Source organism: Crassostrea angulata, chromosome 5 (assembly GCF_025612915.1).
Source record: "Crassostrea angulata isolate pt1a10 chromosome 5, ASM2561291v2, whole genome shotgun sequence".
Classification (NCBI taxonomy): Eukaryota; Metazoa; Mollusca; class Bivalvia; order Ostreida; family Ostreidae; genus Magallana; species Magallana angulata.
The window spans coordinates 47,237,611-47,253,460 of NC_069115.1; the positions used below are offsets into that span (position 1 = coordinate 47,237,611).

At 33.6% G+C, this 15,850-nt stretch overlaps 1 protein-coding gene across 1 annotated transcript; it reads right to left on the minus strand.

The window, feature by feature from the left end:
• Window positions 1–1,152: 1,152 nt before the first annotated feature.
• Window positions 1,153–15,097, minus strand: LOC128183316 (nectin-4-like). Its single transcript, XM_052852277.1, has 6 exons — window positions 15,043–15,097; window positions 5,321–5,704; window positions 4,750–5,079; window positions 3,795–4,296; window positions 1,365–1,436; window positions 1,153–1,216 (listed from the first exon to the last, which is right to left on the minus strand). The coding sequence occupies exons 1-6, from the start codon at window positions 15,095–15,097 to the stop codon at window positions 1,153–1,155; spliced, it is 1,407 nt and encodes a 468-aa protein (XP_052708237.1).
• Window positions 15,098–15,850: the final 753 nt, after the last annotated feature.

Here is a 15,850-nt window from a genome sequence, read left to right on the forward strand (position 1 = left end):
TGCAGTATATGACGTCAGAAGTGACGCTATTTCTATAATTCAATCAAAATCAGTCAAAAATTGACATTTTTCTTACCTTTAAACGAATGGGAAATACAGAGCGCATGCTTGAACAAGGAACATTTTTTTGTCAGTTATTAGTCTTGGCTAGTTATATCTCTGATTAAAATATTTTGTTTGTTCAAGCATGCGCTCTATGTTTTCTGAAAGAAAAACTGCTTGAAAACAAGCTGTTTTATGTTAAAAATGCAAAAATGGCGGGAAAAGGCTGTCTTCATGATTCCATATTTCTAAATTGTGGGCACTTGAATCAAAATGAACATAATGTATAAACATCGCATATATATCTGTACAAATAAAACAAAGAATTACACTAAAATGATCTTCATTTTAGGGGGCCATTTTAGGCCCTTATCATATATCGTCCTTTGTGAAAACCATCAGGCTATTTGCCAAAAATATTAAGATCATCGATCTAAACACCCCATATGTAAATAATAGAATATAAGTTCATTTTTTTCTGATCCATAGTTTGCACCTACTTCTCAGTCGTAAGTCCATCAAATTTATTTTCAGCTGCATGGTTCAAGGAAAGTCTGTAAGATTACACTAAGCTGCATGTATATTCGCAATAATCAGTAAAAATGAAATAAGTATAAAAGATAACGAAAGAATGGATTCTGGAATATAAAGTGACATGGTCACGATTTTGGTCAAATTTCGCATTTTTGTTTTTATATATAGTGCTTTATTAAAGCATTTTTGATGATCGACCAAAAGCTGGGTATCAGTCGTAGTGTTATATATAAGCTCACAATTGTCTTCTAAATATTGTTCGAGTCATGTTTTTGTCTGCATTGGTTCAATACACCGGTAAAGGTTATTTATTAAGCTGATTTTTCTATTGCTAATTTGTATTTAACAATCATTTTAGGTATAAGCCCGGAATTCTACAAATGTCAACAACACATGACCCGAGCTTTGTTTACATAACAAATAAACGACTGACATTCAAATTTTGGTTGATTATTACAAATGCCTTACTGAAGCATTTTAAACATTAAATATGGAGAAAATAATTGACTAAAATCGTGACCATGCCGCTTTATGAGACTATGAGTTTAATACGGTGTTTACAGTATTTTTAAATCTCTATAGGGGCGAGTATGCAGCACCATTTCCTTTCTGTGTTACAGTAGGAGAAGGAGACCCAAAACTACCAAAAAAAAAACCCATATTCACTAGAGTATTAATCAATCATTTAATCAACCACTTAATATACTAGAAATCAATCAAGCAAAATTACAATTGAAAATGATTTAAATCCACTGCGCTAAATGGATAAACAGCATATACAAACTCACTCTAAATCCTCAGGTGATATGTACCCTCCATGTAGATCCACTTTCTCAGATGTAGCATCAGATGGAGGAGATCTGCAAACAAGATAAAATAAAATAGATTTTAACCGATCTTTTTTGTTTGGATGTAGAATGGAAGAGGGATTCTAAAGAAGTCCGAATTGTCTTGAATATGATTCATATGATGTTAATAGTTGTATAATAAACAAGAGGCCCATGGGCCACATCGCTCACCTGAGGAACAATAGGTTTGATAAAATCAGCTTAATGGAGTCATAATACAAACAATCTGGACAATGTACAATAATACATGTAGATCCTTTATAAATAAAATCCATTTTTCCCACTGGATATTCTTATGTTTATAATCATTAGTCCCTTTTCTAACACGATGATTTTATAGTCATATCACATGTTGAGTATTGCAGTTCTCAAAAAGATCCTTTACAATTGTTTATATATGGGATATTAAGCTACATCAAACTCTGAACCTTCTTGTGAGGCCGAAGAATTGTCCTGGAGCCAAAGTCTTAACAATTATAAAGAATCATCTGGCTGATTAGTTTCTGAGAAGAAGATTTTTAAAGATTTACTCTATATATTCCTTTGTAAAACTTTAACACCCCCCCCCCCCATGAGGCCTCACCCTACCCCCAGGGATCATGATTTTCACAACTTTGAATCTACACTACCTGAGGATGCTTCCACACAAGCTTCAGCTTTCCTGGCTGATTAGTTTCTGAGAAGAAGATTTTTAAAGATTAACTCTATATATTCCTATGTAAAACTTCGACCCCCCCCATTGTGGCCCCACCTTACCCCCAGGGATCATGATTTTCACAACTTTAAATCTACACTGCCTGAGGATGCTTCCACACAAGATTCAGCTTTCCTGGCTGATTAGTTTCTGAGAAGAAGATTTTTAAAGATTTACTCTATATATTCCTATGTAAAACTTCGACCCCCCCAATTGTGGCCCCACCCTACCCTCGGGGGTCATGATTTTCACAACTTTGAATCTACACTACCTGTGGATGCTTCCACACAAGTTTCAGCTTTCCTGGCTAATTAGTTTCTGAGAAGATTTTTAAAGATTTACTCTATATATTCCTTTGTAAAACTTTAACACCCCCCCCCCCAATGTGGCATCACCCTACCCCTAGGGATCATGATTTTCACAACTCTGAATCTACACTACCTGATGATACTTCCACACAAGCTTCAGCTTTCCTGGCTGATAAGTTTCTGAGGAGAAGATTTTTAAAGAATTACTCTATATATTCCTATGTAAAACTTCGACCCCCCATTGTGGCCCCACCCTACCCCCAGGGATCATGATTTTCACAACTTTGAATCTACACTACCTGAGGATGCTTCCACACAAGTTTCAGCTTTCCTGGCTGATTAGTTTCTGAGAAGAAGATTTTTAAAGATTTACTCCATATATTCCTATGTAAAACTTCGACCCTCCATTGTGGCCCCACCCTACCCCCGGGGGTCATGAATTTCACAACTTTGAATCTACACTACCCGAGGATGCTTCCACAGAAGTTTCAGCTTTTCTGGCTCTATGGTTCTTTAGAAGAATATTTTTGAAAATTTCTCGAAATTCTTCATTAATTTCTAATTATCTCCCCTTGAAAACGGGTGTGACCCTTAATTTTCACAACTTTGAATCCCCTTTGCCTAAGAATGATTTGTGCCAAGTTTGGTTGAAATTGGCCCAGTAGTTATTGAGAAGATGTTGAAAATGTGAAAAGTTTACGGACAGACGGACGACAGACAAAATGTGATCAGAATAGCTCACTTGAGCTTTCAGCTCAGGTGAGCTAAAAAGAGAGAAATAACGTACATGTATTTATCAAAAATTGTTTTAAAACCCCGTTCAAAATATCGAAGCAGCAACTGTTAGATAAATAAGATCCGTGAAGAGTATAATATTTACATGGTTATTTTGCTCTCTGACTAACGGTAACTTTGATATGGGAGCAGCCTTAATGTATTTTAAGGTAAAATTTTAAGATCTAATCAACGAATACTTACATTTATTGGATGTAAATGTAGTTTATCAAAATGATTATTATAATAGCTATTCAGCCTCTAAGCATAGATTGTAAAACAAATGAACAAATATAGGTAGACCCAAACCAAATTAGGCTTGCAATTTTACTACTTAAATGCTTAAAAAAATTCAAATTAGTTTAATATCTGGAAAGGAGAGAAAACTCAAACATCGTAAACAAAGGATAATCTCTCCGCCTGTCTCCAAACGAAACTGATTCTGATATGCGATCACTTTTCATTACACTATAATTGAATGATCTACAATAGAACACTTTATTTAATGCGGACCATTTATAATTAAATTTAGTAAAATTGCAAATATGTGAAAGAATGTTAAAAGGTTGAAACTTGAACCATAAGGTTACCAACCTGTTTTCAAATATTATATTGTTGGTTGCAGTGCTCTCTTGTGTTCTCTTTCTCTGCCTGATCATAACAATAGACGAGACAGCGAATGTTGCACTTAACAGTATACAGACCACTGCGATAGGCATCCAAATATTGACAATACAAACCGTTTTTTCATTACTCTGCTGACATGTTTCGATATATCCACATTGATCACAACCAGTGTATATTCTCTCATAATTTTTGACATGGACAAAAACAAAAGAGGTTAGATTATTTGTCGCGTTGTTAACGGTGCAGGTATAGGTTCCAGCATTCTCCGTTTTAAGGCTATGGAACACTAGCTTAGATTTGTATTGAAAATATTCGATCCTTGTGTCTCCATATTTGTTTTGTGGCTTAAAGCTCCAAGTAAAGACAGGCGGTGGATTACTGTCAGAACTACATTGAATTGTGAGAAACTCCCCAACAAAGTACGCTGGCTTGTTTGGTGACAAGACGACTGCAGGCGTGCCAGGTCCATCTGATTTATAAACAACATGCAAATAGTGCTACATGTACATATTTTGCATCTTGACCCGGGCGTTTATATAATGATAGAAAGAAAGATAATATTTAAAAACAGGCATGTAGAATATATTGCGCATTGCTTTATAATTGCTTCACATTAATACTGAATATGTATAGAATAGCGTCATACAACATCAATTTCGCTGATAATTTCCTCCCTTTCAATTTCATTCCACATGCTCCAAAAAGTGTGTATGGGGGTACAACCCCATGATTATTTACTTTTTAAATTAAAAAAATGTTTACTGCGATAAAAGAGGTGGGGGGGGGGGGGGGGGTTCAGCCCCCCCCCCACCCCGATGCTACGTGCCTGAGGACAAATACGATTTCATGAGTTGGAATTTGATATCATTTAAGTTTAATAAAAATAAAATATAGCATGCATAAAATGATTTTTTTTACATACAGATAACCGAAATTTTTGATGAATCGCTACTCGGTATTGACTCTTTGGTGAAATTGTTTTTTGAGGTACATCGAAAGAGAGCTCCATTGTCTTCTCTGGTCATAATGTAAGTGGTGGTAACATTGATTATTTCTGTACAGTTTTCTGTTTTGCCGTTTGTTGTGGATGATTTGTAAATCACCTCAGATGTATTAGATTTTTCAGTTTTTTTCCAAATTTGAATATATCCATGTGGACTTCCGACATCTGCAATACAATGTATAGTAATGGACTGGTTCTCGTGTACCTCATTTGGAAACACCAGAAACTGTTCAGGTTTTGTTGCTTTCGCTGTTAAAAATAAATAATGTTTATAGAATTGCTTTTTGAGGTCTGACTAAACGTATTCATAATCAGAATTTTTTTTTATTGTACTTCATATGCATAAGAACAAGTTAAAAAACAATTATAAAAGTTCTTTCAAAGTAATCCATTTTTGACGTTCACTTTTGACAAACTTTTGTTGAAAGAATTATCGAATGCGTTTAGTAACTCTTAAATATCCTATATTTAGTTGGAGGGATATACTTACAATTGAATACAACTACAGATGGGGTTGTGTTTGCTTTAAGTGAATTATCGTAAAAGTATCGTATCAAGCAGTTGTATGTTCCTTCATCAGTACAGACAGGGTCCTTTATTATCATCACAGCAGAGAGGGAGGTATTTGGGCCGATGAGCTCTGTTCTGTTTTCGTATAAAGTTTCCATTTCCTTTTCAAAAAATGGAGGTTTGCCACCAGCATGTGAAAAAAATGCTATATCTTTGAATGTACCATTTATCTGTTTTTGCCACATGATTCCTCCGTACGAAATTATTTCTGTACTTATTTTATATGTACAATTGAGTGTAAAACTGTTGTCCTCTTGCAAATTAATGACAACGTCTTCCGTTTCCATGGTTAAGGGATACACCCCTGATGAATATAATCATTTTTTAAGAAAAGTATTATAAGATTAGAGAACTTACTTTCAGTCAACAACAAGTCAAGCCACCTACGCGCAACATTATCTCTTTTGACCACACCAGGACAGACCTTTTCTAATGTTAGAAACATGTAAATAAAAATCACACATTCACCAAAAACTGTAATATTGTACAAAGAATAAATACATATACATATCCTCATACACATAAATAGATACCGCTAATAAAGACGTTTTTGCGGCAAACTTTTGAAGGAATTAGAAGTTTTAGCATCTGTTGTAGGGTATTACGGTGTTATATAGTGCCTTTTCCCCCTAGCCATCTTTCCCCCCGGAAAAATGGCTATGTAGCAGTTCTTCCCCCCGGAAAAATGGCTATATAGCAGTTTTTCTCCCACGGAAAGCTGACTATATAGTGGGCTTTCCCCCTTTTTATAGCCAGATTACCCCCACGGAAAACCTACTATATAGTGGATTTTCCCCCCATTTTTACTTTCCGGCCATCTTTATTGCGGACCATTCGTGACAATAATTTGCAATAACTGATATGATATTAATTTCTCACAAAAAAGGATAATCATGGCATTTATTTTTTTCAACCCAAAATATGAACTAAGGCATGCGCCTTCATAACATGCATATGTCATCATCGTTTATTTCACCTGTTCTCACCCCTTTTTGGAACACCTTTTACACGGATTTCGGAATACCTCGAATCTTTTTCATCTAATCGATGCTTATCTACAGTTTTGACTTCGACGTTATGAACTCGTGAGAACACATTTGAGTGAAAAAACGCCGGTTTGGAAATTTAATTTTCCAATGTATTACCATCAATGTATAAGCTTAAAAACAATTATAATATATTTCTTCTTCTAAATATCAAACGGGAGACAGGGTGCAATGATATAATGAGAAACTGAAATGTTTTAGTTTTACTTTGATTGATGGGGTTCGAAATCATGGGTGAGGGGTATTTTAATTATGTATTAAAAGCATGTGTAAAGTTAGTGTTTACAATTTCGTTTTAAAGTTACGCATATCCATATTTTTAAGCACATTTCTACGAAACGCGGGAAATTATGATGTAAACATTTTAAAAAACAATGAAATGTCTTCACAACCAGAACAATGTCGGTATCTTTGCTGGTTACTTTGGAAAATGTGAAATGGAGCCTGAACTAACTTTATGTTTATATTGTCACTCACCATTTGCTAATTATTCCACTTTTATGTTTGCAACTTGATTTATAAATATACAATTTTAAAATCGATGCCATATAAATCAAGATATACGATTCAATGACCTAAAAATTTATACTATAATAATTTGTTTCATATTTTTGCAATTAAAATTTACTTGTGTACCATATTATTTCTACGAACAATTAAACAAGGGTAATTAAAAAAACAAAAACAAAAAAAAAAAACCCCAAAACAACCAACACATATATTGTGATGAGCTGACTTTTTTTTTAAATATAAGCTTGTTCTTCTAATCAACTAACAAGTAAAAAAGTCGTATATGCGCTTAGGTTGGTTATTTATTTTTGATTTTCGGTTTCTCCTTTTCATTGATTTATTTATCTAATTATTTATTATATCATTAGTCATCTTATGAATTGATTAAATGTTTTGAAGAATAATGAATTTTTCCCGGGTACCTTTTTAAAAAATTTTGTTCGTAAATTTAAAAAAAAGCAGCAGAATTAAATGTAATTTTCAATCATTTTGATAAAGAAATATATGAGTGATTGTGTATTTTTAAATGATGTTTTTACTTTTAAATGACCGTAAAAATATGTGCATGTGGTTATCTAGAGTTTTTGAGATATGGGGCCCTAAAAATACATATTCTTTATAACTGGATTTCAAACATCGGGCTCGAAAACAACAAAGGCTCCTACCCTACATGGGGGCTTAAATTTTTGGTGACATCTACTAGTGGTATACCACTACCACTGTGAAAATATGGTTAATTGGTCATCTTTAGAATTTGAGATTCGGGTCCCCACTTATAGAACACTATTCAATCATTATAATGGGGTTTTAAACATAGGGCCCTGAAACATCAAGGGCCACTACCCTGAGGGCTGAAATTTTCAGAGTCATCTTCAAGTGGTAAACCACTGCCACTATAAAAATATGGTAATATGGTCATCTCTAGTTTATGAGACATTGGACCCTAAAGAATATGCACTATAATTATTATAAAAGGATTTTAAGAATCGGGCTCTGAAACATCGGAAACAATTTTCCTCTAAAACGGAGGTTTAGCCTGGATGAAATTCTCACAAACAGACAAACAGTCTGATAGATTTATCAAGAAATTCTTAAAACATTCTCTTTTAATACAATTTCAGAACTTGTAAAACTTTTTTTCAATAAATTACCTAAATTAAGTTCTATGTGTAATTCCATTACACACATGTTCAACTTTCAGCATTGTCTATAAAAATAATAAATCGGCAAAACGAAACTTAACCTGTACAGATGAATGCAGATATACATGTATGCAACTTGGGAGTGTAGAAACATTGATTTTAATCCTAACTGGATTTCCATAAATATTTTTTATAAAATCTGAACCAAAAACGTGAGGGAGAAACCCTACTATGGGGGAAAAGCTACTATATAGTAGCTTTTCCCCCGGGGGGAAAGGCTACTATATAGTAGGTTTTCCGGGGGGAAAGGCTACCATGGGGGAAAAACTGCTATACAACAACGGTATACATGTACATGCATGCATTTAAGACGGGGCAAATTGTAACGAGTGATCTCTCATTAAAGATGACTGTGTTACTCCTGCGAATGTGTTCAAAATGTTCTATATTGTTGCTAATTGTTCAGTTCCTGTGAAATTTTTTATGGAGAAACATTGGAAGTTCTTACTTAAGATGAAAATTGCTTTTGACCTAAGCACCCCTGCGAATGTGTTCGGAATGTTTTCGTTATCGTATATTTGATTGCTTGATAAAATCATAGCCATGTTTGATGCTTTTGATGTGCAATACCATGCTTTAAAAAAAAGATTGGGTGTCTGTTTTGTATAAAAACTGAATATATCGAACCATTTTCAAGGAACATTCTGCATTAAATAGTATTGTCTGTTTCACTATTAATGCTACTAGACTTTGACCCGTGCGAGCACGGGTTGATACTGCATATCGGACATTTACGAAATAGGTACATCGACACACCTTATAATTGACATTTACATAGCAAAGCTATAAGCCTACAATAATGCTATCAATTTCACTACACTTTCCTTAGTTTGAATAATCTAACTGTGTCTCGAGAAAGGCCCTCGTCACATTTAGAATGCCTCCCTTATACCCGTAATGTAGCAGAACATTGCAGAATCGCTCCGGAACGATTTTGGAGAAAGTTAATGAAGTTGCCTTGAAAATAACAGTCAAATTCATCACAACAAACCTTTTTGAGACTGCAAATACCTTTCAATTAAAAATCTCCTAACAAATATAATGTAACATTTTTGCATGTAATCAAATATTTTTTGTCATCACAAAGACAAAAGTAAGTACTTAGTTGAAATGTTTATTTGTTATTTTATACTTTCTCTTATAAGAAATGATTAATATATATGAACAGAATATATAGCAAATGTCCAATGAAAATTTACCCGTATTTGTATTATCATTTCCGAGTTTATTGATGCAGATGTGATATTGTGGAAACATAAACTAAAGATCCCGTTAGCGTGAATGTATTGCGCAAGCGCAAGATTGTAAAATCCAAAAAATCCAGGTGATTTCCGGAATTTTTTGAGGAATTTTCGTTGATTATTAATTAGCGAAGCTTAACCGAGAGAAAAATAAAAACGAATTGGTAATCTTCAAAGTGTTTAAAATATATAAAACAAAAGACAGTATTCTTCCGATTTCTCGGTATTAAAGACCAAAAATTCGAGTCTATTATTTTAATATAGTAGTATAGATTAGTAGGTCAGGCGCGGATCGAAAATCAATCCTTAGGGAAGATCGCTACTAAGCAAGTTATTTGTTGCAACAGCAGAAAAAACCCTTTATTTTTGCATTGTCACATTTACTTCCAGAACTCATTTTATCCACCAGTTAGTAAAAATTAAGTTTAAATTCAATAAACGTCTGGATTTTATATTTGACTACAATTACCTAGATTCTAGAAAATAGACTATAAACACGAGGCACGATTTTTTTTTACTGCGAAACTGAAAGGGTCAAATAAAACCGCGTGGTCTAAATTTAAATGACGATAACATTCGCAGGGGTGTGTGTCTGGGCGAATATAAGACGGGGCGAAACCGTTCACAAGCTTAAGTGCAGATGGGTGGAAATAACGTGGGGCGAAAAGAACCCTGCAAACAGTAATTGGTATTCAACAATAACTGCAATCACTATGGTACAAAAAAATAAATACATGAACATATTCTCATAAACATGTATAAAACTCGCTAATACAGACATTTTGGTAGCTAACTAATTCTGGACTAGGACGTTAATTCTTTAACACTTAATATTAATATTGAATATATTCTAAGACGTTTGGCAAGTAATATCATTTGTTTTACACAGATCACTGTCTTGAATCTGACTAGATCGACGGCAGGTTTTTGACGAGTTTTTTTGTTGGGAGTCTATCCATAGGTGATAAATTGTACTATTACCTATCAGTGGCGTAGCTAGACCAGAAACAAAGTGCATGCTTAAAATGGCAGGGGGTCTGGAGCTCATGGATTCTGACGATTTTAACACTAAAACTCATCGCAGAAATTGAAAGGAATGCTCACTATTTAAGCATATTGTTAGGCAGTTAAAATTTTTTTGGTTGTAGTTTAGGCATAAAATAAAATCACAAAACTTATTAAAAACTAAGAAAAAACTTTTGACGTTTGTTTTTGACACACTCAAAGCTTTTATTCTTAAGTTCGTTTTCACCTAGTTTATGGTAATGAATATCTCAATAAAGCTGTGGTATTCTATGGTGCATAAAACTAAGTTCAAATACAAAATAAACCTTTGCTTTATTAGGTACATGCACTGTGTACTGTTTCTTTAATATGGTACTGTGAGACCACATTTCGTGTCTGTATTTGGGATGTCGATACAAAGATTCCGGATAAAGTAGGACCGGGTGACGGAAACGGGTTGATGGAATAACTAAGTATGGACTTTAATACTTGAATTCTTTTTTAATTTTTTTTTCTTTATTTTTTTAACTGAGTTTCTTCCTTTTTTCCTCAAATGATGTGCATGCTCAGGCATATAAGCATACATGGTAGCTACGCCACTGTCTATTAAACATGTAATCCTGTTAAAAAAATTAACCTCATCCGGCATCCGAAACCTATGGCTTAGATTATGCATTCAAGCCTGTCAGGTGCATCAACATCATAAGACGCACCATCCATATAAGTTTGGCGAAGTTAGGCCCAGTAATAACTAAGATTTAATCATCAAAAGGCACATGCCTTAAAAATTTTAACCAGCTCTAAAATCCTTAACCTCATCTAGCATCCGAAAGCTATGTCTCAGATTCACCATTCAGGCCTGTCAGGTTCATCAGTGTCATAAGACGCACCATCTATGCAAGTTTGGTGAAGTAAGGACCAGTAATTACTAAGATATAATAACCAGAGGCCACCTGCTCCAAAACCTTAACCTCCTACAGCATATAACACCTATGGCTCAGATTCAGCATTAAAGTCTGTCTGGTGCATTGGAATCATAAGACGCACCATCCAAGCAAGTTTGGTGAAGTTAAAGCCAGTAGTAACTTAATAAGAAGGGCACCTGCATCAAAAATTTCAACCTGCTCCAAAAACCTTAACCTCTTTAAGCATCTAAAAAGCAGGGCCCAGATTCAGCATCCACATCTTTCAAGTCCGTAAGTAGGTCCAGATGTACCATCAATTTAAGTTTATTGAAGAAAGGACTAGTAATAACTTAGATATAGGACCTGCAACAAAAACTTTAACCAGGTCCGGACGCCGACGCCGACGCCGGGGGTATAGCATATATTTTAATTGCAGGGTTAATCAAACAGCTATTGACTGAAATTCGGGCAATACATGAATTGTTGGACCTGAATGTGAAAATGTTGCCTAGAGCTTTTACTTCTCAATAATTCGCAAATCCTTGTTTCTGTTATGATAGCAAACAGTCGCATTTCACAGCCGTTGTTTACTTGCCTTGAGTAATTGCCTATCATGACGTCACATTGTTTTGGAGTAGCGAAAATCTATTTATGCCTCTGTATGAATCAATTAATTTGAAACGATAAATTACAAAAGAGGGGATATTCTCAAGATATTATTGCTAGCAGGTCGATTTCAAAAAGATAAACTGTGGAATCATTTTAATTCAAAGACTAAAGATGACCGGTCAATATTTTTAGGAGGAGCTACTTGTATTGTCTCAATTATTGACTATTTGTTATATCTATACTTATAAAATAAGACATTTTGTCAATAAACTACGAAATGCCTGTACCAGAGTAACTGCTTACACCTTTGGTATTTCAACACATGTGAGCCGATGTCAGTAATCTAAAACTGAATTTTATATGATAAATAATTATTTTAACATTTTCGAAAAACCTTCCCGAAATAGCAAAAATGAGAGTAAGGTGGTGGACACGCTTTGGCGGATACAAGTCAGTGTGAGTTTGCATCAAAATAATACTTGCAATGAAATAATATTGAATGATTACGTAAAGAGTAAATATACAAGTATTTATTGGGAACTTATTAAGGGTATAAGTAGAAATAGAGATTTGACAAATGTTGACTAAATAAATGAGCCATTTGTTTCATGAATGCGCGATTTTAGTTTTGATGGTTAGAACGGTAACCAAGATCACGGGTTGGCTAATTAACATCATAGAGCGGAGAATGTAGGATGTGTTCATTATGCATCGCTGGCAAATAGCTTGGATCGGAGATCCTAGATTAATACCAAAAAAGTATACTTTTAAATGTGCCAGTTTAACGCGATTTTAGATACTGGAAAGAACTTTAGAAAAAAAGGGTGTGGAAAAAACGCGGGTTGACTAATAACATTCATGGCCGAAAGTGTAGGACGAGTTACACGTAATCATCGGGGAGATACTTTGGATTGCAACTTTAATTCAAGATATGCAAATAAATATGCCTACATGTTTAAAATTAACAAGTGATATTTGTAAAACACTTATACCCCCTCCTTTTGAAACATCTGTGAAGAAACTGAATGGAAATTGCAAATGATTGAAACATCTGCAAAGAAAATGAACAGAAACTGCAAAAAATTGGAGTTTTCTACGTCCAAGGGGAATAATTCTGTCGAAAATTGATCTACGGGAGTAGATTATCAATGATTTCACTTAACATGATGAATCTCATAATAGTAATTTACAATGTATTATCATTTTAGAGCGATAAATTTTTTAATAATTGAATTTATTCCCAAACAGAACACCGAAAATTTGTTATATTACATTTCAATATGCTTTTGTTTGTGAAAAAATTGATATGTTCTAATCTTCCGGGGTATTAGATTACTATAGGGGAAGTATAGATATTTGTAACATTAAGTGGTTTATTTATTGCAACGATATTGGCTTAATAAATGCTTAAACATTCTTTTATGCAATAATGAGCAAACAAGGAAATTATACCAAGCTAACCCTCTAGAGTTCGTATGAACGTATATGTATTTTCATAAGAAAAAACTCAAGGAAATTTATAGCATCAAAATGTATAAACGTCAAAAATGTAACAGCTTAACCATTATATTAACATAAAGTTAAATCAAAGGCGTATTTTTAAAATTTGAGAACAAAAAAACCCCCATGCAATTGCACTCATATACAAAAGCCTGAAATATATATATATATATATATATATATATATATATATATATATATATATATATATATATATATATATATATATATATATATCTCGTAGTATGTTTACGAGTGGCAATTTCCCAGAAATTGCAAAATTGATAATAGTTAGAGTGAAAGGGGAAAAAAAGTTAAATAATGAATATCAACTCTCTATATATATATCCTAGTATGTTTACGAGTGGCAATTTCCCAGAAATCGCAAAATTGATAATAGTTAGAGTGAAAGGGGGGGGGGGGTGTAAATAATGAATATCAACTCTAAATACTAATCGCATTTTTTTTGTCTAGTTCATGTAGGTTTGTCGGCATCAGACAATTTTAAGGTTTCTTGACACATCAACATGTTATTTGATGGAAGTATGAAGTGTCTTGATTGAAATATGATATCACAAAAATGAGATTGATATTGGTTCTTAATTTTTAGCCGGGCTCTGCTGAAAGCAGAGTCCTGGCTGTAGGCAGGCAAATCGCCAATGTTACTATAAATAGCACAACTTCAAAAGTAAACAAAAAAACCAAACAGCGTCAAAGTAAAAGCTTCCGCTACACCAAATATTTACACAAAGAGCCACGTTTTGCCAAAAGTGTTGGCATTTTTGTTTCTTTCTTTTAATTTTGAGAGAATTGTCTATCTTTTTTAGTTTTCATATTAATTACGTGTTTTAAAAACAAGACTATGCACAGGCATATTTTGTTGATATCCTTTTACAAAAGTTCGTCGCACTCTGATGTTTTGCCGACATTAAAAGAGAGAGAGAGAGAGAGAGAGAGAGAGAGAGAGAGAAAGAGAGAGAATTTTCAGTCTTTACTACACAATATGCATAAAGACACACCAAAAGAGCCCGGCTTTCAGTACTTCAGTTTTTTGATTGATATAAGGTTTATTTTTTTTTCAGAAATGTAGCAAACACTGATTGAAAAGCATATTTTGCTTTTTAAACATCCAAGTTTGTACGCTTGTAATTGATATAAAGCAGAGAAAACCACAATAACTTTAATTTTATGTCACAATGTCAAAAGCAGCAACAGCGGAAAAAAGGAAGCTTAGATTGTATAATTATATTTACAGTGTTTCACATCAAACAAGTGTTTTCAACTAAGGATCTGAAGGCATCGGTCTATATGTGATGGATAATGATAGGGACTTTGGTAACCCTGGTTGTGAATGACCAGTGTCTGCCACCATCATAACATACCGCCCCAAATTTAAATTTGTTTATGCCTCGAAACAAGCATGCAATAACACATATTCTTTGAGCATTTCATGTTACTATAGATTAAAGATATTTGTATGCACATTGATTTTATTTTCTATTTAATGCTAAAATGGTAAGAAGTTTAAACCTATGCTTGGAATTAAAAAAAAATCAGTTTGATTAGACAGGCAAGCATTTCGAAAAAATTACTAGCTGTATGTTTGTTTAAATTGAACACTTACTTTTTTCCAGAATCATAAAATGCAAGATAAATTGCATAACCGTAATCTTGTCCATGTTATTTAAGCTACAAAATGTAAACAAACCCGTTTTTTAATGAATAAATAAGGATATAAGATACGAACATTTTCAGACTTCAGTGTTTTACTAATATGTATAAACAAGTCGGATGGTTTGGTCTTGATATTGCTGAATCAGTGTAACTTGTAACAGGTTACTAAAGGGGGTGTCTCAGGGAATTGCTTGTAAGATGTTGACCGTTTTTTTAAGCTGTTAATCTTTAAGCAAATTGACAGTTAAAAGGAAATACTGAAGTAAAACCAAATTATTCTTTCCATATTTTATCATTGATTAAACCATAAATCGTTGTCACACACGCACAGAAATACTGGTCATACTTAGGTACATGTAACCTTCTCTCAAAATAAACTGTAAATTTTGACATTGGTTAAGGGAGTCTCTACCTGATGCATATTTAAGAAATGAACTCAATGTCTACCCAATACATACGAGTATAACCTGGATTGGAGCAATTTACGTTTTTTTAAACTGCTTTTAACTGCTTGTTAAAAGGAAATACTAAAGAAAAACTAAATTATTCTTTCCATATCCGCCTCGCGGATTATAAAGCGTAATCTGTCTCAACCCAGGTTATACTCTTATAACTTGGATAGACATATGAGTTCATTACTTATTATTTTATTTTCTGTAATTTACTGTACAAAATTCGTGCATTTTACTTTTAAAAATGATATTAATCTGTTCAAAATTCAAACGTAACGTCAAGCGGATTACTACGTTTTTGACGTT